At 39.0% G+C, this 25719-nt stretch overlaps 1 protein-coding gene across 1 annotated transcript in view; it reads right to left on the minus strand.

Annotated features, from left to right (window-relative positions):
* GLRB (glycine receptor beta) overlaps positions 1 to 24766 on the minus strand; it is an 89313-nt gene extending 64547 nt beyond the window's left edge. Inside the window, 2 exon segments of the mRNA NM_174071.2 lie at positions 22829 to 22979; positions 24723 to 24766. Of these exon segments, the coding sequence (NP_776496.1) occupies positions 22829 to 22950 (122 nt within the window). The 5' untranslated portion in view covers positions 22951 to 22979; positions 24723 to 24766.
* Positions 24767 to 25719: the final 953 nt, after the last annotated feature.

The following is a 25719-nucleotide window of genomic DNA, read 5'->3' on the forward strand; positions in this document are numbered from 1 at the left end:
AGCTCTTCACATGAGGTGACCAAAGTGCTGGAGTTTCAGCTTTAGCATCAGTCCTTCCAATGAACACCCAGGACTGATCTCCTTTACAATAGACTGGTTGGATCTCCTTGCAGTCCATGGGACTCTCAAGAGTCTTCTCCAACACCACAGTTCAAAAGCATCAATTCTTCGGCACTCAGCTTTCTTCACAGTCCAACTTTCACATCCATACATGACCACTGGAAACACCATAGCCTTGACTAGAAGGACCTTTGTTGGCAAAGTAATGTCTCTTCTTTTGAATATGCTATCTAAGTTGGTCATAACTTTCCTTCCAAGGAGTAAGTGTCTTTTAATTTCATGGCTTCAGTCACCATCTGCAGTGATTTTGGAGCCCCAAAAATAAAGTCTGATGCTGTTTCCACTGTTTCCCCATCTATTTCCCATGAAGTGATGGGACCACATGCCATGATCTTCGTTTTCTGAATGTTGAGCTTTAAGCCAACTTTTTCACTCTCCTCTTTCACTTTCATCTAGAGGCTTTTTAGTTTCTCTTCACTTTCTGCCATAAGGGTGGTGTCATCTGCATATCTAAGGTTATTGATATTTCTCCCAGCAATCTTCATTCCAGCTTGTGCTTCTTCCAGCCCAGCGTTTCTCATGATATACTCTGCATATAAGTTAAATAAGCAGGGTGACAATATACAGCCTTGACGTACTCCTTTTCCTATTTGGAACCAGTCTGTTGTTTCCATGTCCAGTCCTAACTGTTGCTTCCTGACCTGCATATAGGTTTCTCAAGAGGCAGGTCAGGTGGTCTGGTATTCCCATCTCTTTCAGAATTGTCCACAGTTTATTGTGATCCACACAGTCAAAGGCTTTGGCATAGTCAATAAAGCAGAAATCAATGTTTTTCTGGAACTCTCTTGCTTTTTTGATGATCCAGCGGATGTTGGCAATTTAACCTCTGGTTCCTCTGCCTTTTCTAAAACCAGCTTGAACATCAGGAAGTTCATGGTACATGTATTGCTGAAGCCTGGCCTGGAGAATTTTGAGCATGACTTTACTAGCGTGTGAGATGAGTGCAATTGTGGGATAGTTTGAGCATTCATTGGCATTGCCTTTCTTTAGGATTGGAATGAAAACTGACCTTTTCCAGTCCTGGAAACTGCTGAGTTTTCCAAATTTGCTTGCATATTGAGTGCAGCACTTTCACAGCATCATCTTTCAGGATTCAAAATAACTCAACCAGAATTCCATCATCTCCACTAGCTTTGTTCGTAGTGATGCTTTCTAAGGCCCACTTGAGTTAGCATTCCAGGATGTCTGGTTCTAGGTGAGTGATCACACCATCGTGATTATCTGGGTCGTGAAGATCTTTTTTGCACAGTTCTGTGTATTTTTGCCACCTCTTCTTAATATCTTCTGCTTCTGTTAAGTCCATACCATTTCTGTCCTTTATCAGGCCCATCTTTGCATGAAATGTCCCCTTGGTATCTCTAATTTTCTTGAAGAGATCTCTAGTCTTTCCCATTCTGTTGTTTTCCTCTATTTCTTTGCATTGATCACTGAGGAAGGCTTTCTTATCTCTCCTTGCTATTCTTTGGAACTCTGCATTCAGATGCTTATATCTTTCCTTTTCTCCTTCGCTTTTCGCTTCTCTTCTTTTCACGGCTATTTGTAAGGCCTCCTCAGCCATTTTGCTTTTTTGCATTTCTTTTCCCAGGGGAAGGTCTTGATCCCTGTCTCTTGTAAAATGTCATGAATGTCCATAGTTCATCAGGCACTCTGTCTATCAAATCTAGTCCCTTAAATCTATTTCTCACTTCCACTGTATAGTCACTGGATAGCAATCCCCAAATCCCCAGTTCCCAGTCCTAAAAGAATATCGTTCAGTGCTAAGGTCTGCATTTGATATGGTTTCAAATACCTGCTATCCAGCCACATTTATGAAAAGGTGGTTATTGAAATGTTATGAAAAATATCCTCATTCCCAATTAATTTGCTTTGCCTATTTTCTCCATGTATGATGACTGTGGGCTTTGCTCCAGCTGGCAACCCAGATTCCAACTCTGAGCCCAGGCATCCTGTAGTCCGCACACCTGGGTTTCAGAACCCTCCTGGGCCTTCAGGCACAGCTCCTCTACTGCTAATTTCACGCTGCACTTTCTTCCTCTCTCTCCTGGGACCACATCTGAGTTGCAGGAAGGACTCAATCTTTCTTTCTCCTGACAAATAGTAAACATGGTTCCACTCACAGCAGCCTCTCCTGTCTGTTCCTCTGTCTGCCACCCACAGTTACAGCCATGACTTCACTTTCATGGGGTCCAGGGACCAGGTCGCCATGAGCCCCCCACTCGGGGGACACAGGTGACTCTGCCTCTGGAGTCACCTAGAGAAGGAAAAGCATCCTCTCCATCTGCTGGGGACCATGAGAACTGCCACGGCACCTCCACAATCTCCTCCAAAGAGGCTCTCCCACTGGTCTTCTGCATTCTAACTCTGCTGGGCCATGGATGCAGATGGCGGGCTGGAGGTCCCACGAACATGACCGCATCAGAGGTCTGTTTCCCAACTCTAGGATGCAGGCATGGTTGTTCTTGGCCTTTGGAACCTCATGGAAACTGATGCAGAAAAAATCCTACTTCAAATTCCTGACATACTGAGCTGAGTTCCAACTCCCCTCCTCCTGTTATTGCCAAAAGAAAATACAATTATAGATTACTTATATAAGTTACATAACTAAATGTACTATTTACTTAATAATTAAATATAATTAATTAAAATGGTCCTTAATATCAAACAATCAATTATCATGTATATTTTGGATTCTGGCCAGACACAGTCTAAGGACAAAAGACTTTCAAATGTGACAGGTGACTGTGAATTAATATAGGCAGATATTATTAATATATGAAATAAGCTATGCAGGCTCTTTAAAGTAGAAATTTAAGAATTTTCACATGAGGTAGGATTTCAGAATTATGAACATTATCAATTAGAATTTTAATAACTTGGCTTTTTAATTAAATACAAATTTTCTATTATACTTAATAATTGAATGAACCATTGATCATTTTGACATAAAGAGCTAATAAAAACTATTTCAAAAACTTTTCATTTCTGATGTGAAGCACTTAGAATAGCATGTAAAAGAGAGTAGAGAATCATGTCGTAATCAATGCTATTCCTCCCCCTGCAAGGTCACTGTAAACATGTTTCTGCTATCTACAAGGAAGTCTTATTTTAATATTCCCATTCAAGTAGGTTTTCCTGTAAAACATTACACAATTTTGAAAGGTTATTTGTGCAATATTGCTTAGAAATAGGCCTCCAAAGACAGACAGACAAATATGTGCAGAGAAAACAATTTGAAGTTTTGTAAACCAATCTTCTGGAACCCAGGGAAATGGAACAATGAACCACACCCATAATCCACCTCACTGCATGGTGACTTAACGCCCACACAGGTTTTACAGATCCTGTGTGCTTCTATAACAGAGGCTTAGAAGAAATACCGCTATGTTCTGTCATCAGAAGATGACAGAAGATATTGACTCATAGCTATGTATGGCATTTATATGTATGTAAAGTATTTTGCCTTGAATCTGTGTCTTAGCACAGAATAAGTGGTAAGGTTTACAGGTGCACAGGGAAGATGCTCAAAATGTAGAACACAGAATAAACAGTACTGATGAACTTATGTCCAAAGCAAAAACAGAGACACGGACATACAGGACAAACCTTTGGATACCAAGGGTGAGGGGGAAAGGGTGGAAGAAACTGGGAGACGGTGACTGACATGTACACACTACTCTGTATAAAATAATTACGAGTGAAAACACACTGTGTAGCACAGGGAACTCTACTTAGTACTCTGTGGTGACCTAAATGGGAAGGAAACCCCAAAAAAGAGAGGATATAGGCATACATACGTATGGGATCACTGGGCTTCTCAAGTGGCTCAGTGGTAAAGAATCCACCTGCCACGCAGGAGATGTGGGTTTGATCCCTGGGTTGGAAGAATCCTTGGAGAAGGAAATGGCAACACACTCCAGTATTCTTGCCTATGAAATCTCATGGGCAGAGGAGTCTGGCCAGCTACAGTCCATGAAGTTGCAAAAGAATCAATACAACTTAGTGACTAAACAACAACACAGATATACATATAGTTGATCCATTTTTCTGTACAGTAGAAACTGACACAGCAGAGTAAAGCAACTAAACTCCTACTAAAAAAAAAAAAAAGAAACTCCTATTCTAAAAAAGAGACAGAAAAAAGAGTAATTGAATGAGTTAAATGATTCACTTTTTAAAAAATAAAATTAGAAACTGCAAGCCAGTTAAGAGTCATAGAGAAATCATTTTCTTTTTACTCTAAGTTGGAAGTTTGCTTAAGGTTTGTGAAATCCCAGAATAGAATATTATAAATGCACTCAAAGTACTAATGACTGTACCTTTTATTTAGAATTAACTATAGGACTACTACCATTCCATTGATAATTCAGAGCTGCCTAGACACACCTAATGTTGCTAAGCAAAAAGATGCATGATAATTCCAGGAAGAAATTAAAGGGATTTGTCTTTATCTTGGATATTTTGATTACAGCTTCAAAGGTCAGTTTTGCCTTTATCATACAATTCTTATTCTAACCAACGCAATCTATTTTAGTATTACTAAAGTTTTGGTCACCTAGCCTTAGTGATGCTAAATATTATTTTAGTCTGAAAAATTTTGAATCCTCTGGAATCAAAAAACCATAGACAAAACTAACAAAGATGAATTATACTTCTGGTAATTACAAACAGTGCTTGTATGAACATTTTGTTCTGTATTTTGGTAAACATGTCCACATGTTTCTGCTTAGTATCTATACATAGGAATAGAATGCCTGAGTCATAGGGTGAATGGATTTTCAGTTTCAGGAGACACTGATAAGCGGCTTATCAAATGGTGCTGCCTATGTGGACTTTGACCAGCAAAGAATGAAACTGTACCTGTTCACATTCTCACGAACACCTAGTATTTCCCTCTCACTTCCACTTTAGCCACTCTGTTGAGTTATAATAGTGTCCCACTGTCATTTTAATCTGTATTTCCTTGACGAGTAATGAAGTCAATCATCTTTAAATACAGCTCTGGCCTTTTGGCTGCCATCATTTGGGCATATTCAATTATGCTGTTTGCCTTTTTCCTAATGATTTCTAAACGTTTCTTATATATTCTCCATAAAATTAGGGTGTGTGTGTGCGTGCATGTGTCTATTTATTTGGAAACAACACAAACATCTACAAAAAGTAGAGAAAAATAAAGGACAGTGATTTCTATCGTGAACTATTATGCAGCAATGAAAAATGGTTGAACTCTTGCTACATTTAACATTGTAGATCAATCTTACATATATTTACAGGATTATTCCATTTATCATACTTCAAAAATGGGCAGACAATAAGTGGCTTCTAACTTGACAATATTCTATTTCTAAATCCAGGTTCTGGTTACATAGTTACATGTGAACACTTAAGCTGCGTGCTTAAGATTGCACTTTTCTATATGCAAACTACACTTCAAAAATGTTTAAAAACAATAACACACAAACAATTTTGTCACATTCTGTTATTTACAAAGAATGCATTCCTTATTATTTACAAAGTACTTCAATGAGTTTTAAGTCTTAGGAAAAGCCTACAATAAACCTAATATATGTTTCTTAAAAACATACAAAGTGAAGTCAAGATAAAGTGTTCTTACTGGTGAGGGCAACAACTAGAAAACCACAAACATGGTGGTAAGGAAGTTCATGAGAAGACTTGGACTGGAAATCAGAAGTCTATGTTCCCCTCTGGCTTTTGGCCAGGGCTATGCTCTTGGCAAAAAAAATCTTACCTCCTGGGACCCCAGCATTCTTATCTCCTAGATAAACAGGATAAACTATGAGATGTACCCAATGACCAAAAAAATGAGCCACAATACCCACCAGAGAGTATCACTGGAATATCACTGACTAATCTTATGACCTTAAGAAACACATGCCACAAGTTGCTCATGTGTAAAGGGAGGGTGCCACTGCCTGTTGTATAAACTCAGTTGAGAATCTGCCCAGCTCTGAGTCTCACACATAGCTCACAGTGCCGGCCTGGCACAGATAGGTGGGACATGTGTTGTACTCACCCCAGTCCTAAAATCCTGAATCTTAGGAGAATATGTACAATAAAGTGACACAGGTATTGTTTAGCTGTAAAATTAGGTTTTCTGTCTCTAAAAATTAGCTTAAGTCATGATAGAATAAGAGCTAGAATCATATAAAATATGCAAAACCCCCTTGAGCTCTTTCAAAGAAACTCAATATCACAAACACAGGCAGTCCACCTTATAGAATGTTTAGGGTTCAAAAGATAATTTCATACACAATGTCAAATTATATTGTCAGATAAACACTGTAAATCAGTTCAGCATTTCTATTTTACAGATAAGAGAACTGAGCTTAGGTGGGGCAAAAGAAAGGTCACAAATGTATTAAGTGATCCATCCCAGAATAGTCCCTTCATACTCAAGACAATGGTGTTCCCACCTATTAAACCTCCAGAGCAAACTTCTCTTCCAGTGACTATGAAAAATTCATTAATTCTTTTGGCAGTTCTTTCATTTTACAGATCAAGACTATTAAGGTCCAGAGCAATTTATCTGAGGACACAAAGAAAGTTAGTGACAGAGTGAACCCCATTTTCCTGAATTTCAATCCCATTCTTCCTCTTTTGTATCAATTCAATTAATTCCACATTAATATCTGTCCACTTTAATATGCACATTAATAAAGATGAGATGATCAAGGTGAATGTCTGGGACAGAATAGAAGATGTTTAAACCCTTTCTCATGAAAGGCTAGGTGCAGAGCTAAGGAAGGTTGACAGCAGAGCTAGCTTGATATATTAATGCTGAGGTCCAGAGGAAGTTACAAATAATTAACTGGAACTCACAAGAGTAACTATACCTGGAGATAAGGATGTGTGCATAACCCACAGATACAGGTAGAACTTAGGGCGAAAGTGTTAAGGAAATAAAAGGACCAAGGATGAACCTCTAGCAGCACTGAGGATATGGATATCTGGTAAAATCCACTATTTCTTGACAGACATAATGGAATAGCCAGGGAAGGTGTCTAACCAGATACATGCTGGAAGGCAAATTGGGACTGGTGGGGGACATGGTCATTTCAGGACACAGAAGACAAACATTGCTACTGCGAAGTCACTTCAGTCGTGTCAGACTCTGCGACCCCATAGATGGCAGCCCACCAGGCTATGCCGTCCCTGGGATTCTCCAGGCAAGAACACTGGAGTGGGTTGCCGATTCCTTCTCCAATGCATGAAAGTGAAAAGTAAAAGTGAAGTCGCTCAGTCATGCCTGACTCTTCGCGACCCCATGGACTGAAGCCTACCAGGCTCCTCCGTCCATGGGATTTTCCAGGCAAGAGTACTGGAGTGGGTTGCCACTGCCTTCTCCTAGACAAACATTAGTCCTTGTCAAATTATAAGGTCTCAAAATAAATTTAGCATATTTTCTTTAAAGGGACAAAATTAATATCTTCATCAAAATACAGAATGGCTGGACTTCCCTCGTGGTCCAGTGGCTGAGAATCTGCCTGCCAATGTAGGAGACGTGGGTTCGATCCCTAGTCCAGGAAGATTCTACATGCCATGAGGCAATGAAGCCTGTGTGCCACAACTACTGAGCCCTTGCCCTAGAGCCCATGTTCTGCAACAAGTCACCCCAATAAGAAACCTAAGCACTGAAACTAGATTAGTCCCTGCTCCCTGCAATTAGAGAAAGCTCACACATAACAACAAATAAGTAAATAATGAATAAATAAATTAAGGAAAAAAGACAATGGGACAGGAGTCAATGTGAATAGGAGAATTAATGAGGTTGTATTGCTTCCTTTGTTACAACAGTAATGTCTGGCTTTTGTAATTCAAAGCAATTCAAGTAAAAAAAGGAAAAAAAATAGTGAATTAGAACTGAGAATGATCTCAATGATCCCCCTTCACGGATCACTGCTTTGCTGTGGCTAAGGGGCTTGTGTAATTTGATGAAGCTATGAGGCATGCCATGTAGGGCTAACCAAGATGGATGGTCATAGTGGAGAGTTCTGACAAAACGTGATCCACTGGAGCAGGGAATGGCAAACCACCCCAGTATACCTACCATGAGAACCTCATGAACTGTATGAAAGGACAAAGATATGACAACGAAAGATATGACAACTTCCCAGGTTGGAAGGTGTCCAATATACCACTGGGGAAGAACGGAGGAGAACTACTAATAGCCCCAGAAAGAATGAAGTGGCTGGGCCAAAGCGAAAACGATGCTCAGTTGAGGATGTCTGATGATGAAAGTAAAATCTGATGCTGCAAAGAACAGTATTGCATATGAACCTGGAATGTTAGGTTACTGAATCAAGGAAAATTGGATGTGGTCAAATAGGAGATGGTAAGAATAAACATCAAGATCTTGGGAATCAATGAACTAAAATGGATGGGATTGGATGAATTTATTTCAAATGACCATTATATCTACTGTATAGAATATATAGTAGTATATATTCTATATAGTATACTATATAGTATGAAGTGACGTGAAATGAAGTCGCTCAGTCGTGTCCGACTCTTTGTGACCCTGTGGACTGTAGCCTGCCAGGCTCTTCTGTCCATGGGATTCTCCAGGCAAGAGTACTGGAGTGGGTTGCCATTTCCTTCTCCAGGGGATCTTCCCAACCCAGTGATTGAACCCGGGTCTCCTGTTTTGCAGGCAGATGCTTTATCCTGAGCCACCAGGGAAATAGTATATAGTAGAGTAGTATATATATAGAATACATAGTGGGCAAGAATCCCATAAAAGAAATGGAGTAGCCCTCATAATCAACAAAAGAGTATGAAATGCAGTACTTGGGTGCAACCTCAAAAATAATAGAATGATCTTGGTTCATTTCCAAGGCGAGCCATTCAACATCACAGTAAGCCAAGTCTATATCCCTATTACTGATGCCAAAGAAGCTGAAATTCATTAGTTATATGAAGACCTAGAAGACTTCCTAGAACAGCAAAAAAAAAAAAAAGATATTCTATTCATCATTGGGGACTGGAGTGCAATAGTAGGAACTCAAGAGATACCTGGAGTAACAGACAAGTTTGGCCTTGGAGAACAAAATGAATCAGGGCAAAGGCTAATTGAATTCTGCCAAGAGAAGCCATTGGTCATAGAAAATACCTTTTTTCAGCAACACAAGAGACAACTTTACATGTGGACATCACCAAATGTTCAATACCGAAATCAAATTGATTATATTTTTCGTAGCCAAAGATGGAAAAGCTGTATACAATCACCAAAAACAAGACCCGGAGCTGACTGGGGCTCAGATCATCAGCATCTCATAGCAACATTCAGGCTTAAACTAAAGAAAGCAGAGAAAATCACTATGCCAGCCAGATACGACTTAAGTCAAATCCCCTATGAATATGCAGTGGAGGTAACAAATAGATTCAAGGGATTAGAACTTGGAGAAAGTGTGCCTGAATAACTATGGATGGAGCTCCGTAATACTGTACAAGAAGTAGTAAACAAAACCATCCCAAAGAAAAAGAAAAGCAAGAAGGCAAAGTGGTTATCTGAGGAGGCCTTACAAATAGCTAAAGAAAGAAGAAAAGTGAAAAGCAAGTGAGAAAGGGAAAGGTATGTCCAACTAAATGCAGATGTCCAAAGAACAGCACAGAGAGACAAGAAGGCCTCTTCAATGAACAGTGTATAAAACAAGAAGAAAACAACAGAAGGGGAAATACTAGAGATCTCTTCAGGAAAATTGGAAATATCAAGGGAACGTTTTGCCCAAAGATGGGCACAATAAAGGACATCATGGGAAAGACCTAGTAGATGCTGAAGAGATCAAGATATGCCGATGATGCCACTCTAAAGCCAGAAGACGCAGAGGAGCAAAAGTGCCTTGTGATGAGGGCGAAGGAGGAGCGTGGAAGAGCTGGCTTAAGACTAAATTAAAAAAAAAAAAGACTAAATATTAAAAAAAGCCAAGATTATGGCACCTGGCCCCATTACTTCATGGCAAATAGAAGGAGAAAAGGTGGATGCAGTGACAGACTTCCTCTTCTTGGGCTCTAAAATCACTGCAGATGGTGACTGCAGCCATGAAATCAGAAGACGACTGCTTCTTGGCAGGAAAGCTGTGACAAACCTGGACAGTATGTTGAAAAGCAGAGACTTTACTCTGCCAACAAAGAACCGTATAGTCAAGGCTATAGTCTTCCCAGCGGTCACATACGGTTGTGAGAGCTGAATCGTAAAGAAGGCAGAATGCCAAAGTGGTGCTGGAGAAGAGTCACGAGAGTCCTTTTGGAAGGCAAGGAGATCAAACCAGTTAATCTTAAGGGTTAACGGGACACTCATTGGAAGGACTGATGCTAAAGCTGAAGTTCCAGTATTTTGATCACCTAATGCAAAGAGCTGACTGATTGGAAAAGTCCCTCATGCTGGGAAAGATTGAGAGCAGAAGAGGGCATCAGAGCATTAGATGGCTGGGCGGCATCACCGATGCAATGGACTTGAACTTGGGCAAACTTTGGGAGATGGTGAGGCTAGAGAGGCCTAGCGTGCTTCAGTCCACGAGGTCGCAAAGAGTTGGATACAACTGGGCAACTGAACAACAGAGCTGAGAAAGGAGAAGCTGCTGTGGGCTGTCAGTTTAAGAAGTGTGACAATGAACACAGGCGAAAGAAACAAAGTTGATGAAACAGGAATATAAAAACTACTCACTTTTAATATTTTAAATGACAGTGAATGAGGATCTACTGTATAGCACAAAGAACTCTGCTCAGTGTTATGTGGTAGCCTGGACGGGAGGGGAGTTTAGGGGAGAATGGACACATGTATATGTACGATTAAGCCCCTTTGCTTTTCACCTGAAAATATCATGATGTTGTTAATTGGCTATACCCAAACAAAAATTAAAAGTTAAAAAAAAAAAAACTACACACTTTTTTTTTTTCAGGTAGGCAAAACTTCAGCATATTTTTAAGCCCTTGGAAAAAGGAGCCAAAGAAGAGAAGATGATGACACATGGTAGAGCCAAGTGTGGTGATGGGGAAGTCTCAGAGGCGTGGGGGGTGGAATCAAAGACTCTTCGTCTAGGTCAGGAGGCAAGAAGAAGAGAAAGGATGATGCCATAGGCAGCTTTGGAGGGAAGAAGGAGTGGTTTGGGGTGCAACTGTCCAGTGACTTCTATTTTTTTTTTCCTTTAAAGTTGAATTTCACACTGTAGGCAAGGACTGAAAGGGGTGTTGATCAAGGACTGAAACTGCTGTTAGGAAAAGAGAACAATGGAGCCACTAAGAGCCAAGTAAACGTGGAGGCCCCGCAATGAAGACCCAGAAAAGGCGAGATCAACACACAAAACAAACCAATGGAGATTCCAAGCAACATTTGTAAAATGAAAGAAAAATATTATAGACATTCTAATCCAATAAATTTGGAACTTCTAGGAGATATCAAAGAATGTTGCAGTAAGACCTCGGGGATGTCTCAGCTGCAGGGTCCGTGGTATAACTCAGAGCTCAACAGTGATGCACAAAAGGCAGCAAATCCACTCACTAAAGGTGGGCCTATTCTCTTTGGTTACTCTCAGGCTCAGAGTCCTAAATTTCCCTGAATCCCAAATCATCATGAATTCCTACCACTGTCTTCTCACAGGAGGACTAATACAGGTCAGATATTTCACATTCTTTAACAGAGTCTATTAGTGATTTAATCAGTGTTTTGCTATTATTCCAATCAGAGCTCTGAGAAATGTAATTTCCTATTTACATCATTTCTCAGAGGAGCTATTTATATGTACATAAATTTGAATAATTTGCTTTATGAATTCTATGTGTAAATTTCCATAAAATGTCTGGGCCAGAGGAACTCATTTACGAAGAGTTCTCTGTTCTCAGGAGGACAGCAGTGATGTGCCTTTTTCAGGTAGTAGCATAAGGAGAATACAGGAGACTTATGCAAAGCTACTGCATCCTTTACTGCATTATAGAAAGTATTCACCTCCAAAAGAAAACAAAAAAGCAAGCACAAGACATAAGTTTGTAAGTCAAATTCCACAATTTGATCATTATAACTTGTAAAGAATTACAGAGCTAAGAATGGTGACTATTCACCTTGGACACATGTCATTCTTCGATTTTGGAGGACAGTTACATACCTGTATTTTGCTAAGTCAAATCTGCAATCATATCCCTTAGTAATTAACTTGCTTAAGAAACAGAATTTTGTATATTCTCTTTCCATTTTTTAGGCTTGATTGGTTCTAAATCAGAAAACAAAAAGATTGTGACAAAAAAAAATAGCCCTGAATATTAAGTTACCAAAACAATCATAAATAAAACAGGATTGTAGCATAATAGATAGAATTGGAATAAATAAATGAAATGAGGAGACTACTGAGATAAAATTTTTCACCATGCAATGAGAAAATTGAGACCAAGATTAATTAAATGACTTACTGAAAATTATAAAGCCTATCAGCAACAGTTCTGAGATACAGCAGGGCTCTTTCTCTCCAATTACAGTGCTTTTTCCATCAAGATTAAACAGAAATACAGAGGGAATTTAAATAGCACATGTTCCAAGTATTTGATCTCTAAATACGGCCCCAGGGAGCCACTGAATTAATTTATGATTAACTTATGATTTTTCTATATACTCAGTCACCTGTTTGATTCCATTTGATTAAGTCTTAAAGACTATGAAACTATATATATATATATAATTTATGAAATTATATATATAATTTCATATGAAACTACATATTCATATCTATATTCTATATAAGAAACTATATAAACTGTATTTATATATACACATACACTTTCATAAAGTATATATGCATTTCATAAAGTATATATATATATTTAAATATATATATATTCTGCCTACATGAAAATTCTTTGCATAAGAGCTTCATTTACGCTTACTAAGTTAAAGTGTATATACTATAATGAAAGTGGAGAGAGTGCACCATCTCATCTCAAGTATTTGTAATTTAGCTAAAGAGTTAACATAATATAAACGTTTCAATCAGAAAATAAAAGCTATCATATAAAGAGTAATAATATTAAATCTAATCGAGTGTCAAAACATACAAGATAAACAAAAAGGATTCTAAGAGATCAAGAAGTTTAATTTTAGTTTTAATCATAAAGTCTAATCAAGCTTCCCAGTGACACCTGGTCTGGTTGTTGTCCCTAGTCAAGCATGTTCATCACTCTGGTAGCAAAGAACCACCCAAGGAAATTCACTTTTTCTTTGGATAGTTATATCCTAAACCGTAAAACTGAAATGTCTTCTTCTATGTTTCTCTCTCTGGTCTTGGTTCTGTAACGTGAGGTCTAAATACAAACTCCTCATCTATTCTTAAAGAAAAAATTCAGAGTACAATCGATCAAACCACAGACTTTCATGTTCCAGCAAACCCTGATCATGGTTCTTGGAAGAAATTCTCATGTAAATCCAACCCTCATAAACAACAGCAGCCAGAATTCCACACAAGGTTCCAGTTATGATATACCCGCCAGGAAATTAACACTCTTTTCTATCTAAACACTGTATTCTATCAAGGTCCAAGAACTCAATTTATTAACAACTTCAGCATGCTATTAATTTGTATTACTATTTTTCTCAATGGAAATTTCTAATCATTTTACAAGTTTCATAAGGCAAGGCAAGGTAATATGATGAACTTATTCACAAAACAGAAACTCACTCATAGACATAGGAAACAAACATGGCTACCCAGGGGAAAGGGAGGAGGAGAGATAAATTGGGAGTTTGATATTAACAAATACTACTATATATAAAATAAACAAGGACCTCATGTACAGCACAGAGAACTATAGTCAATATTCTGTAGTAATCTAAATGGGAAAATAATTTGAAAAGGAATATATTATATATATGTATATATATATAATACATACACATACATATAAGTCACTTTGCTGTATACCTGAAACTAACACAACATTGTTAATCAACTATACTCCAATATAAAATACACTTTTTTAATTTCATAAAGCAAAGCAATATCTGAGATGTGCCTGGAAGGGCTGCATAGATTAAGCAGGAAGTTGTCATCCTAACCAAAAGCCTGTCTAAGCATGAGTGGCAGACTGGCGTTAACGACAGACTGACCTTTCTGAGACAAGAAAATAGTTTTATATAAAGTTCTGCATGTAAATCAGAGAGGCCTTTCAAAGTCATAATGAAAAGTCTGCCCTGGATCCATGAAGGAATAAGACAACATTGTGAGTCTGGAACATAAGATTAACAAGATGAAAATGGAAACAATATATAAGGCAAATAATAATGAGCAGAGAAAAAATACAGTAAATAAGTACGAAGCTATTGTAGCAGATAAGTTGAACATGATGGTAAGCACAGATGCAATGAATAGGACAGACATAGGAGATCACTTTAAGAGAAAACAGGTTCCATTTAAGTTTCATGCCCAAATAACTAAAATAACGAAGAAGCTTACTTTAAAACCTAGGGAATTATTTGTAAAAGGAAGATCATTAATTCAACTGACTGCAAAATAATTGCATGCCATTAAATTAGAACGGTTCAATAGCTAGTAAGAAAATACATAACTGCCCATTGATGAAAAATTTGTTCTACTTTGTTACGGTGATAATAATATAGGCAATTTTCAATTGCATCCATTGTACAGGCTCTCAATACTCTTTATAAATCAGCGTTTCATCTTTCTTGCCAATGTATTTATCTTGAACATCCCCATTAGGTAGTTAGAAAATGGAAGTAAACAAAAATCAACCCATTACATTAATAACTATTAATTATTAATTACTATTAATTAATGCATAGTAGGCAAGAAAATCAGAATAGGAAGAAAATGGCTAACATTATTTAGGAAACACATAATGGCTTTAATTATTCACAGTAACCCAACCCTCCTTACTACACAGAACTGATGTATACAGATGCTATCATTAAATGGTACGACAGCTCTCTCCAGGAGACAAAAAATTCTCAAACACATTTATACACACACAACTTTCTCAGATTGTGAACAAACTAGTAAAAAAAAAAGTCATATTGTTTCCCATCACACACAGAGAGAACCATAAATCTTTATGCCATGATTTTAAAGCTAGAGTGCCAACGGTCTGAGGGCTTCCCAGGTGGCTCAGTGGTAAATAATCTGCCTGCTAATGCAGGAGACATAGGAGATATGGGTTCAATCCCTAGGTCAGGAAGATCCCCTGGAGGAGGAAATGGTAACCCACTCCAGTATTCTTGCCTGGAGAATCCCATGGACAGAGGAGCCTAGTGGGCTACAGTCCATAGATTTGCAAAGAGTAGGAGACGACTGAGCATGCATGCACCAACAGTTTGACAGAAAGATCATTAAGAAGATAAAATAAATACATGCAAACATGACTACACACTCAGAAATAACAGCAGCCCTCACAAGTATCAAGTAAGGGCTTCTTAGGCTTCTTCACACCTAAGATAGAAATATGGGCCCAAAATGGGAGAAGTGAAAGTCTCTCAGTCATGTCCAACTCTTTGCGATCCCATAGACCATACAGTCCATGGAATTCTCCAGGCCAGAATACTGGAGTGGGTAGCCTTTCCCTTCTCCAGGGGATCTTTCCAACTCAGGGATCGAACCCAGGTCTCCTGCACAGCAGGTGGATTCTTTACCAGCTGAGACACAAGGGAAACCCAACAAAACCGGAGTGGGTAGCCTATCCCTTCTCCAGCAGATCTTCCAGACCCAGGAATCAAACCGGGGTCTCCTGCATTGCAGACAGATTCTTTATCAACTGAGCTATCAGGGAAGCCCAAGAAAGGAGATATCAAATGTAGTTTGCAAGCATATTAGTTATACCTATAGTGAGCAAGTAGGTGAAATTCAAACAGTCCTTCGTTAACAGTAGAAGGTTCCCTAACTCAGTGATGCCAAAAAAGGTAGTATGTACCAAGAGGTTATGATCTGGCCAAATTCGGTATTAAAAAGTGTTATTATGTCTGCCATGAGCACAAATAAACATGATAAATCATGTTTTGGTTTTGGTTGTGATAGTTTAATTTTGTTTTGCTTTTGCTTATTCAATCAAGAATTCTGGAAGTATATTTTAGAAAGTTCTGGTTTCATGTACAATAGAGATATAAATACAAATCTATAAATCTATGCCTCCTTCTTATCAATTATGGCAGGCATTCATTAGATAATTTAAATTTGTCATCTGTCAATCACTATGTCTTGAAATTAATAGTAGCTTAACATGCTTATTCCAGGAAAAAAGATTGTGTGGTTTTAAAAGATACTAAAAAAAATCTGATTACTCATGAAATTTCATGCTACCACTGAAAGTTAAATCCTTATTATTAGACCAAGATATATTTATTTTACATGGTAGAGCTTTCCAAGACAATGCACCAAAAATAGCAGCTGATCTATTTAAGTCTGGATGGAGATAAAATTTTTAAAAGATGATTCTGTATCATTCTACTATTGGATAGTCTTAAGGCTATCATCACATACAATATATTAGAATCAAAGAATCTTTAGAATCTCACAAAATGAAATGTCCATAAATACTGCCATCTGGCCTAACCACCCATTCAACGCTCAAACTTTCTATAAAATATGCTGCCAAGCAATTATCCCCCATGGCTGAGTGCTTGGAGTCACTGGGAACTCTACTATCTCCCTGCCTAGGCAATTATATCTGGCAGACTGCTATTAGAAAATTCTTCCTAATTTGGAGCCAAAATTATCCCTCTTCGTGTCTTCTGTTCATTAGTCCTTGTTTTAACTACTGGTGCCAAGCAGCAAAAACTTTCTCATCTAAATCAAAATTTTTCAAAAAATTGAAGACAACTGTCAAATACCTCAGTTCTTTTAGCTCTTCCAAATATGACATTATGGTAATTACTTCAACTATTCTTATTTCTCTCCCCTGAAAGTACCGACTAGCACAGTACAGAAATCTCTGTAAAGCTTGCTATAAATAACTGAATTATTTTAAGTGAAGTAATATGCTTAACACAGAATTAGTAAAATATTAACACTAATTTCTTTCTTAAGTAACTAAATATAGTTATATACAGCTGAGAAAGATATGGAAAGATAAAGTATATAGTTACTCATCTGTATCATGTGTATTCTAATATACTATTCTACTCTATTATACTATATTATGTTACATAATGCTTCATCTGTATCATGGTTACAATGTTAACATATTGGTTACAATATTAATATATTATAAATAGGGCTTCTCTGGTAGTTCAGGTAGGAAAGAATTTGCCTGCAATGCAGGAGATCCTGGTTCAATTCCAGAGTCAGGAAGATCCCCTGGAGAAGGAAACAGCTATCCACTCCAGTATTTTGGCCTTAGAATTACACAGACAGGAGCCTTGTAGTCCATGGGGTTGCAAAGAGTCAGACACAATAGAGCAACTTTCACTTTCTTTTTTTTTTAAACAATATTAATAGCATCTAACATTTTTTCCATTTGCTCTCTGCCAAACTATGCTTTCCCCATTCTATACACTTGGACACACGTTTTCTGAAACAAAGTGCAGTTTATACTTCAATTTTGTTAGATTCAGCTCCTCATTTTGGCCCTTCAAGACCATGAAAAGTGAAAGTGAAAGTTAAGTTGCTCAGTCGTGTCTGACTCTTTGCGACCCTGTGGACTGTAGCCCACTAGGCTCCTCCGTCCATGGGATTCTCCAGGCAAGAATACTGGAGTGGGTTGCCATTTCCTTCTCCAGGGGATCTTCTCAACCCAGGGATCGAACCCAGGTCTCCTGCATTGCATGCAGATGCTTCAACCCGAGCCACCAGGGAAGCTCTTTCAATACCATATTAGATCCTAATTCTATCTCACATATCCACCATCTATTTCATTTGAGTGTTTCCCTTGTACAGTCTTATTTTCCCATTGGTAAAGATGTTTAACATGATGAGGCCAAACTTTCATCAGGAAACATCATGCAGGTTGAAATGCTGTACTAGCTACCTAGTTGTTAACTAATTTTCCCTATACTCAGACTGTAGGTCTAAATACTATCCACAGAGATCTATACATTATTTTCCAACACTATAAAAAAATCTAGATACAATGACATAAGTTATTCAAAGATCTGATGTTTGTATTCATTTTTTAAACAAATGTTTTTTCCATGTACATTTTGTACCTGGCATTATGTCAATCTCTGGTGACCAAGTCAGTAAGATGATGCCCTCAAGGAGCTTACAGTCTAGTAGGCAAAGCAGACAATTACAGGTGATATCATCGGATAGCCTTATAAACGGGACAGGCAATTAGGGAACCACAAAGGAACAGAGTGTGATTATAGAAATCAGATTGTTAGGCTTAGGAAAGGTCTCCCAGAGCAAACAGCAAGGTTTGTGTTGAATTGACTTTGAGGTCATTATAGAACAGTTAGATTGAAATGTTGGATGTGTGGGTGTGGTACTTTCTAGACAAATCTGGGCTGGACACACAGAAGTCAACAGTGAAAACAGTATTTGCAGCTATGGATTTGAATAAGAGCACTGAGTCAGAAGTTAATGAAAGAAGGAAATCTCTGGCATTTTGGTAAAATGGAAGAACATTTCAGAGGTCTGAAGCATCAAGTGTGTATGAGACTTGAGTAAGGGTGTGGGCTGGATGGGGAGATAGAGCTGGGAGAGTCAGAGGCCAGTTCAGCAGGAGTTCTGTGAGAACCCTTTCCAGAAGGCTATGGGATCCCTAAAAGGGCTCTAAGCATTGGAATGACTTGAGTAGATTGAAGAAAATACACTCTAGGGTTGATGTGGGGTAGGAATTGATGAAGGACAAGAAGCAAGGAGACTAATAAAGTGAAAGGAGACTAATACAGGCAAAACAGGTGAGAGGAGGAGAGAAAGCAGGGTCATGATAGCGATGGGAGTGACTCACACACTCCTAACATTGTGCAGACTCTGACCCTGGAGTCTGGGTGACGAATGACTGGATTTGAGAAGCTAAGGTAGAGAGAGGGTCCCAGGTAATCCTGAGGATCTGAGCTTGGATGGAAAAGAATGCAAATGGAAACACCACTTTGGGAAAGGGTGGGGAGGGTTTCAATACTTGGTTTTTATCACTTTAAACTGAGTTTTAAGATCAAGACAGGATTACTAGGTACTAATAGAAAAGTTGGATGTATGAGTATGGCTTGAGCTAAGAGAGGTCTGAGCTAAAACCAGAGCCTGAGGAGGTAATAGTGAATGGATGGAGTTACAGTCAGAGATTTGGACACAACCACTAATGCAGAATATATAGGAAATAAAAAGACCAAAAGATTAAGATCAATGTAAACTTCAACCTATAAAAGAGAAAGCTGAACAGTGTCCAAAGACTTCATCTAAAATATATTTTCTAAGTTTATTTTATATTTATTAATAGAGACTAAATTTCTGAAAATTTTTAACTCAAATTTATCAGGTAGTTTGTCAAGCTGGTACTGCTGCTTTCATTATACACCATAAAAAATGAATAATGGCACAAATTTATGACTGTCAAGCTTCTCAAAACAATGTAGGTTAAAAAAATAATAAAAAGCCAGGAAAAGTTTATCATAAGATTCAAGCTTCACGCTGACCTAGAATATGAAGGGTCCTAAGTTCTTTATTTTTTCTACATTTAAAAACATTTTCCTCCTTATTTCTAATCTTTGGAGGGAAAAGTTAAAAGAGTAAAATGGGAAGTTTTTGCTCATGTTTGCTACATGAACATAACACATTAACTGCGTATATAACATCCAACTCCATTACTCAATTGTATTCCAAAAAAAGCTTAAATAAATGAAGATATCACTGGGCAAGTTTCACCATATTGAAGAGAATATAGTAGTCCACTTAACTTCTTGGTTTTGTGATCTCAAATACTCCTCTTAATCAAGGTGATTAATGTTTAACTTACACAAAATGGGCAAACTGAACTGTATGAGATACAAATAACTTGCATATTCTTTCTCAGCCCATTATTATAACTGAGATTCCAAATCTGGATCTTCAAAAAAATTTAATATAGTGGATCCAATAATAGCCAGGAAAAAACCTTAGTCTTCAGAGGTTTGCTGCTGCTGCTGCTAAGTCACTTCAGTTGTGTCTGACTCTGTGCGACCCCATAGATGGCAGCCCACCAGGCTCCCCCATCCCTGGGATTCTCTAGGCAAGAACACTGGAGTGTGTTGCCATTTCCTTCTCCAATGCATGAAAGTGAAAAGTCAAAGTGAAGTCGCTCAGTCGTGTCCGACTCTTAGAGACCTCATCATGGACTGCAGCCTACCAGGCTCCTCCGTCCATGGGATTTTCCAGGCAAGAGTACTGGAGTGGGGTGCCATTGACTTCTCCCTTCAGAGGTTTAGTGATCATTTAAAATCAAAATTCTTTATAAAATGCTCAAAGAAAAACTATACCAATCTAACTCTCCAAAGTACATCTACTTTTTAATAAGTTGGATTTGGGGCAGCATAGCTATGCCCACTGTTCATAAAGTTTTATTTAGTCTCATTATTATTACACAAAAGTAAGTAATATAATCAAAATTTGACTACTGTGGTTGAGAGAGATTTCTCAACGTATCTAAAATACTGTGATATGGGCTTACCAGGTATATATTGGGCCTTCCACTTAGAGATCACCAATATGTACCAAAGAAAACCTTCAGAGTTTCACTCTTTATCTATCAGGTTTAACTTTAAAAATCTGTCTTAACTGTAGACACCCTAAGCATATATAAGTCAGTTCATGTGTGTGTGTTCATTCAGTCTTGTCCAACTCTTTGCAACCCCAGGGACTGCAGCCCACCAGGCTGCCATGTCCATGGAATTCTCTAGGAAGAATACTGGAGTGGGTAGCCATTCCCTTTTCCAGGAGATCTTCCCAACCCAGGGATTGAACCTGGGTCTCCTGCACTGCAGGCAAATCCTTTACCATCTGAGCCAACAGGGAAGCCCTAGGCAATAGAATAATTCTGGGAAGGGGTAAGTGTGTAAGTTGTTCAGTTTTGTCCGACTCTTTGCGACCCCATGGACTGCAGCCTACCAGGCTCCTCTGTCCATGGAATTCTCCAGGCCAGAATACTGGAGTGGGTAGCCATTCCCTTCTCCAGGGGATCTTCCCAACCCAGAACTCAAATAGTCTCCAGCAGGTAGATTCTTTACCAGCTATGCTATCAGGATGCCCTCTAAAAGACTCTTATAAGATACATGATAGTTATAAGGCTTGCAGTTGCCACATTCAGAACTCTGGTTCATGACATTTGATGGGGGGACTGGGTGGGAGAAGGGTGGGGAGACAGGATTCCTATCAGCTTCCTCAGTGATCACAGATGGCTTGACTGATAAACCGAATCACCAGGACTATAAGACAAATACAACAGTTCATGTCAATATGCTATGATTTATCAAATAAAAGGTTAATATAAACACGATCCAAAACAAGACAATGTGTCCTTTTGCTTGGGAAGAGTAAGGCCTGACCATGTCCAGTTCCCTAAAATGCTCATCTCCCGGCTGTTGCACAAAAACTGTATCAGTGAAGATGAGTGACAGAGGCAGGAGGTCACACTCAGCCAGGCAGTTGGGGCCATCCTGTCACACCCAGAACCCGGCCTGACATCAGACCGTGTAAACTGGAATAAGCAGAACTGTTATAGTTGTAAACCAGGAGGTACTGCTTAACAGGGAGATTTATGCATGATAAGGCTTTATGTGGGTCACCATACCAGCCCCAGAACTTCTGTCTCACATATTCATACAAACATCCACCCTGAATACAAACTCTAATATCTTTTCTTTAAAAAATACACTTCCTAAAATGTACCTTAAAAATCTTTATGGAACATCTATGAAACTATATAGTCTATATTTAAATAATGATGATGCTGGAATAATGTTACCCCAGACCAATATGGCACTTAAGAAATCTTAATGTAAAAATAATCAGCATCAGCAAATTAATTTTTATTCCAGATAACTGCATACATTGTAACATTACTACCTAAAAGCACATATTTTGTGAAGGTTATTTATTTATATACTATTATTCACCAGTAATATTAACTCTTTATTTTACAAAATGGAGCCCAAACCACAAAACCTTGCTGGTTTTTTTCTGAGTGGGGAGGGAGTGGGAATTGGACTTAGATTCTTTTTTATAAGTAACTTCAAAATTAATGACATTTTCTAAGAAATATCCTAATTTCTTAATATAAATCTTTTGCCAAAAAAAAAAAAAAATACACTGAAATGGAAAACTGATCTACTGTGTGAATTTTCTCCTGCCATGCATTAATATGAATTAAATAGACCTTAAAATTATAGTTCCAGCTATCTGATTTTTTAATGAATATTCATTTTTAGGAGTTGTTTTTAAAAAGTCAACTTTTTGAACTGGTACTTGCTCAAAACACATAATCTCAGTATCCAAAGAATTCACAGTAAGAAAGAAATAACTTTTTTTCCTACTTTTATAAAAGATGTATAAAATTATATAAGTCCATGGCATGAACAAAACTTGATAAAACTCTACTATTTTCATCTAAAAGCTGAGAACTAGCTTTCATTTACTAAAGCCTTCTTCACTCTGTCACTTTCTACCTATGAAACAAATTGGTACATATTCTGATTGGAATAGTCCTGATGACATGTGTTTCAGTAAACCACTTTACTTTGATAAAAATGCAATAACTTCTCTCTGTATAAGAATATAAGACATGAAGGACATACGATGGACATAGGTACTGCTTCTTTTTCCCCTTCCCTTTCTTTGAAGACTTTTCTTTTGAGTAGGCTTCTTCAATACACAAGGAAATTAAAATAAAAAAGGCCACTGCCAATAAAAACTTCATCTTGAAAATTTAAATTTCAGAAGATGGATCTACAAGAAAGAACAAGAAGATATTTACATTCATGAGACAAATGACAATTACATGACTCTTTAAGGATCATGACTGTTACTACCATGGACAGGGCGCTTGTACATCATATTCTCACGGCTCCTGGCAAACATCTGTCTTCCGTACATGCACAAACATGAAGGCTTTGTCATATTTTAAGCTTACTAAATATATTATACTCGGTAAAATTTTCTATTCTTCTTTCTCTTCCTTGAAAAAAAACCTCTGTAAATTGCATCTCTGTAATTACACCTTACTTCATATTTTGTGACTCTCTGTGATGTTTTCATAGTAAAAGTTAGTTTAAAAATTGCTTCATAGAAAATAAGACCCCCATGAGGAGTAAAAAGTAAGTATGTAAAATTTTCTACTATATAGTTTCATAAAATTATAAATTGATACTGAATTACAGAATGTATCAATACACGCTTAGAAAGATAGCTGGAAAGATGTTTACAAGGTGTTAAGATTGTGCTAGTACATTTAAATTTATGTTTTATTTTTTAAATTTCTTCTGTTCTTTGACTTTTGTATGCATTTTTTTTCAAAGACAATATATTCTCAAGGAAAAAGTTAATTCTAATTATTAAAGGACTGACAGAAATAAAAGAAAAAAAATAGTATCAAAGTTTCACCCTCTAAATTCATGGTCTTTTTTTTATATACATTAAATTTGCAAGTTACTTTTTACCCAAAAAAGGAAGGTGCATAATATTTTAAGTTAGCGTTCTCCTTGTCTACTCAGATGGTACTAACATTTAGCATTCAATAGATGATTTCTGACTCTAGAAATTCTAGGCTACACTGCAAGAAATAAATTAGCAACTATAGTCAGATTCCTCCAAATAATCTTCTTAGCCATATTTTAATAACGTTTTTCACGCTCCAAGAGAATTACATTCTTGCCTATCTGATGCAATAACAACAATAAAACTTTAAGCATCTTCTAAACACTGGAATATTTAAATCTCTTCCGCATCCTTCATTCCCAAACCATAAATTGTTTCTCCTTCTTGTTTCCTGCCGAGTAAGAGACCGGCCTGTTCCCCAACATTAACTTAATCCCCAACTCCTCATAATTTTGCTTCTCCTGTGGCATGTTTTCCACCAATCTTCTTCCTAGGAACTCTTATTTTCCCACACTTATTCTTCACAGTCCCTAAGCAAGCAGTAAGGGCTTCCTCCCTGGTCTTTCTCCTGAAGACACGACAGAGGGGAATTAACAGGCCCACAGCTGCCCCCAGTCAACTCGCAACACTGGACTTCCTACCCCTCCCCCCACGCCCCAGCCTAGGGGGACATCTGGTGCAGACACCTTGCCCAAGGCCGCAGGTACTGTGCCCACATCTTTGCCCACTCAGCCCCAGGAGCCCAGGAGCCCAGAGGCCCTGGAGGTCTGAGGATGGAGAAATTCCACCCTGTCTTTCTGTATCCACCTCCCACCTTCCGAAGGGGCTGGCTACAGGGACTGAGGGACCCCTGCAGACCAAAGGACGCCAACTGCGCCTCTGATCCTCCGCTGCCCGCATCCCTCCAGCCGAGCACACCCACACCGCTGACCCGCGGGGATGTGCTCGCCGCCACCACCAGGGATGCTCTCGCCTCCTCCTCTTCTTCCTCCTCCTCGCGCCGCCGCCGCAGTGCCCGGTGCCCCCGCCAGGCCTTGCCGCAGAGGTGCGCATCCCTGGACCCCCGCGCCGCCCCTTCTCTAGGAGCCGACTTACCTGAGGCGCCCCTCCCGCAGCCCCGGGAGGACGCGCGCTCCGCCGGACGCGCCGGTGCGGGAGGGGGGCCGCGGGGGCAGCGGCCGCGTCCCCGTCCCCGCGTCCCCGTCCCCGCGTTCCCGCGATGGGCTGACGCGCCTGCTCCGGCCGAGGAGCCTGCGCCGTGGTGTCCGCGCCGGTGCGGTCTGGACGCTGCGGGGCCCGCGGCACAGCCAGAGCGTGGCGAGAGGTGGGCCGGGCGGGACTGCAGAGGTGTCCCGGCTGCACGCGTGTCCCCTTCCGGCCTCTGAGTGGAGGAATGCAGTCCCCACCAGGGGCTAAAGAAGATGGGGACGGTGGGTGGGGGACAGGGCGCGGGGGACAGCTGGGTTACTTCGAAAGGAAAAACCTTTCAAGGAGCTGGAATTCTTTAGAGTCTATTTTTTACCACTAGCAACAAAAAACAATCAAACAACAAATGACCTTCTGAGACCTAAGCAGACAACAGTTTCTGTGACTATAATTTTTATGGTCTTCTGGCATTTAACTTCCTCTCCAGTCTTTTTTACAATTTCTCTGCAGCTGCTGCTGCTGCCAAGTTGCTTCAGTCGTGTACAACTCTGTGCGACCCCATAGACGGCAGCCCACAAGGCTCCCCCGTCCCTGGGATTCTCCAGGCAAGAACACTGGAGTGGGTTGCCATTTCCTCTAAGCCTGACCTTTTTAAGCATGCTGAAATTGATCAGAATCCATAAAACCATACAATCTTGGACACAAGTTGATTCATATCTTGGCTATTGTAAAAAATGCTACTATGAACGTTGAGGTGCATGTATTTTTATAAATTTTCTTCAGATAGATACTCAAAAGTGAAATTTCTGGGTCATATGGTATCATCAGTTCTTCTTCTTCTTTTTTTTTTTTTTAATTTTTATACACCCTCCATAGTGGCTGTACCAGTTTACATTCCCACCAACAGTACACACAGGATCCCTTTCCTACACGTCCTCACCAACAC

The sequence above is a fragment of the Bos taurus genome, chromosome 17 (assembly GCF_002263795.3).
Source record: "Bos taurus isolate L1 Dominette 01449 registration number 42190680 breed Hereford chromosome 17, ARS-UCD2.0, whole genome shotgun sequence".
NCBI classification, from domain to species: domain Eukaryota; kingdom Metazoa; phylum Chordata; class Mammalia; order Artiodactyla; family Bovidae; genus Bos; species Bos taurus.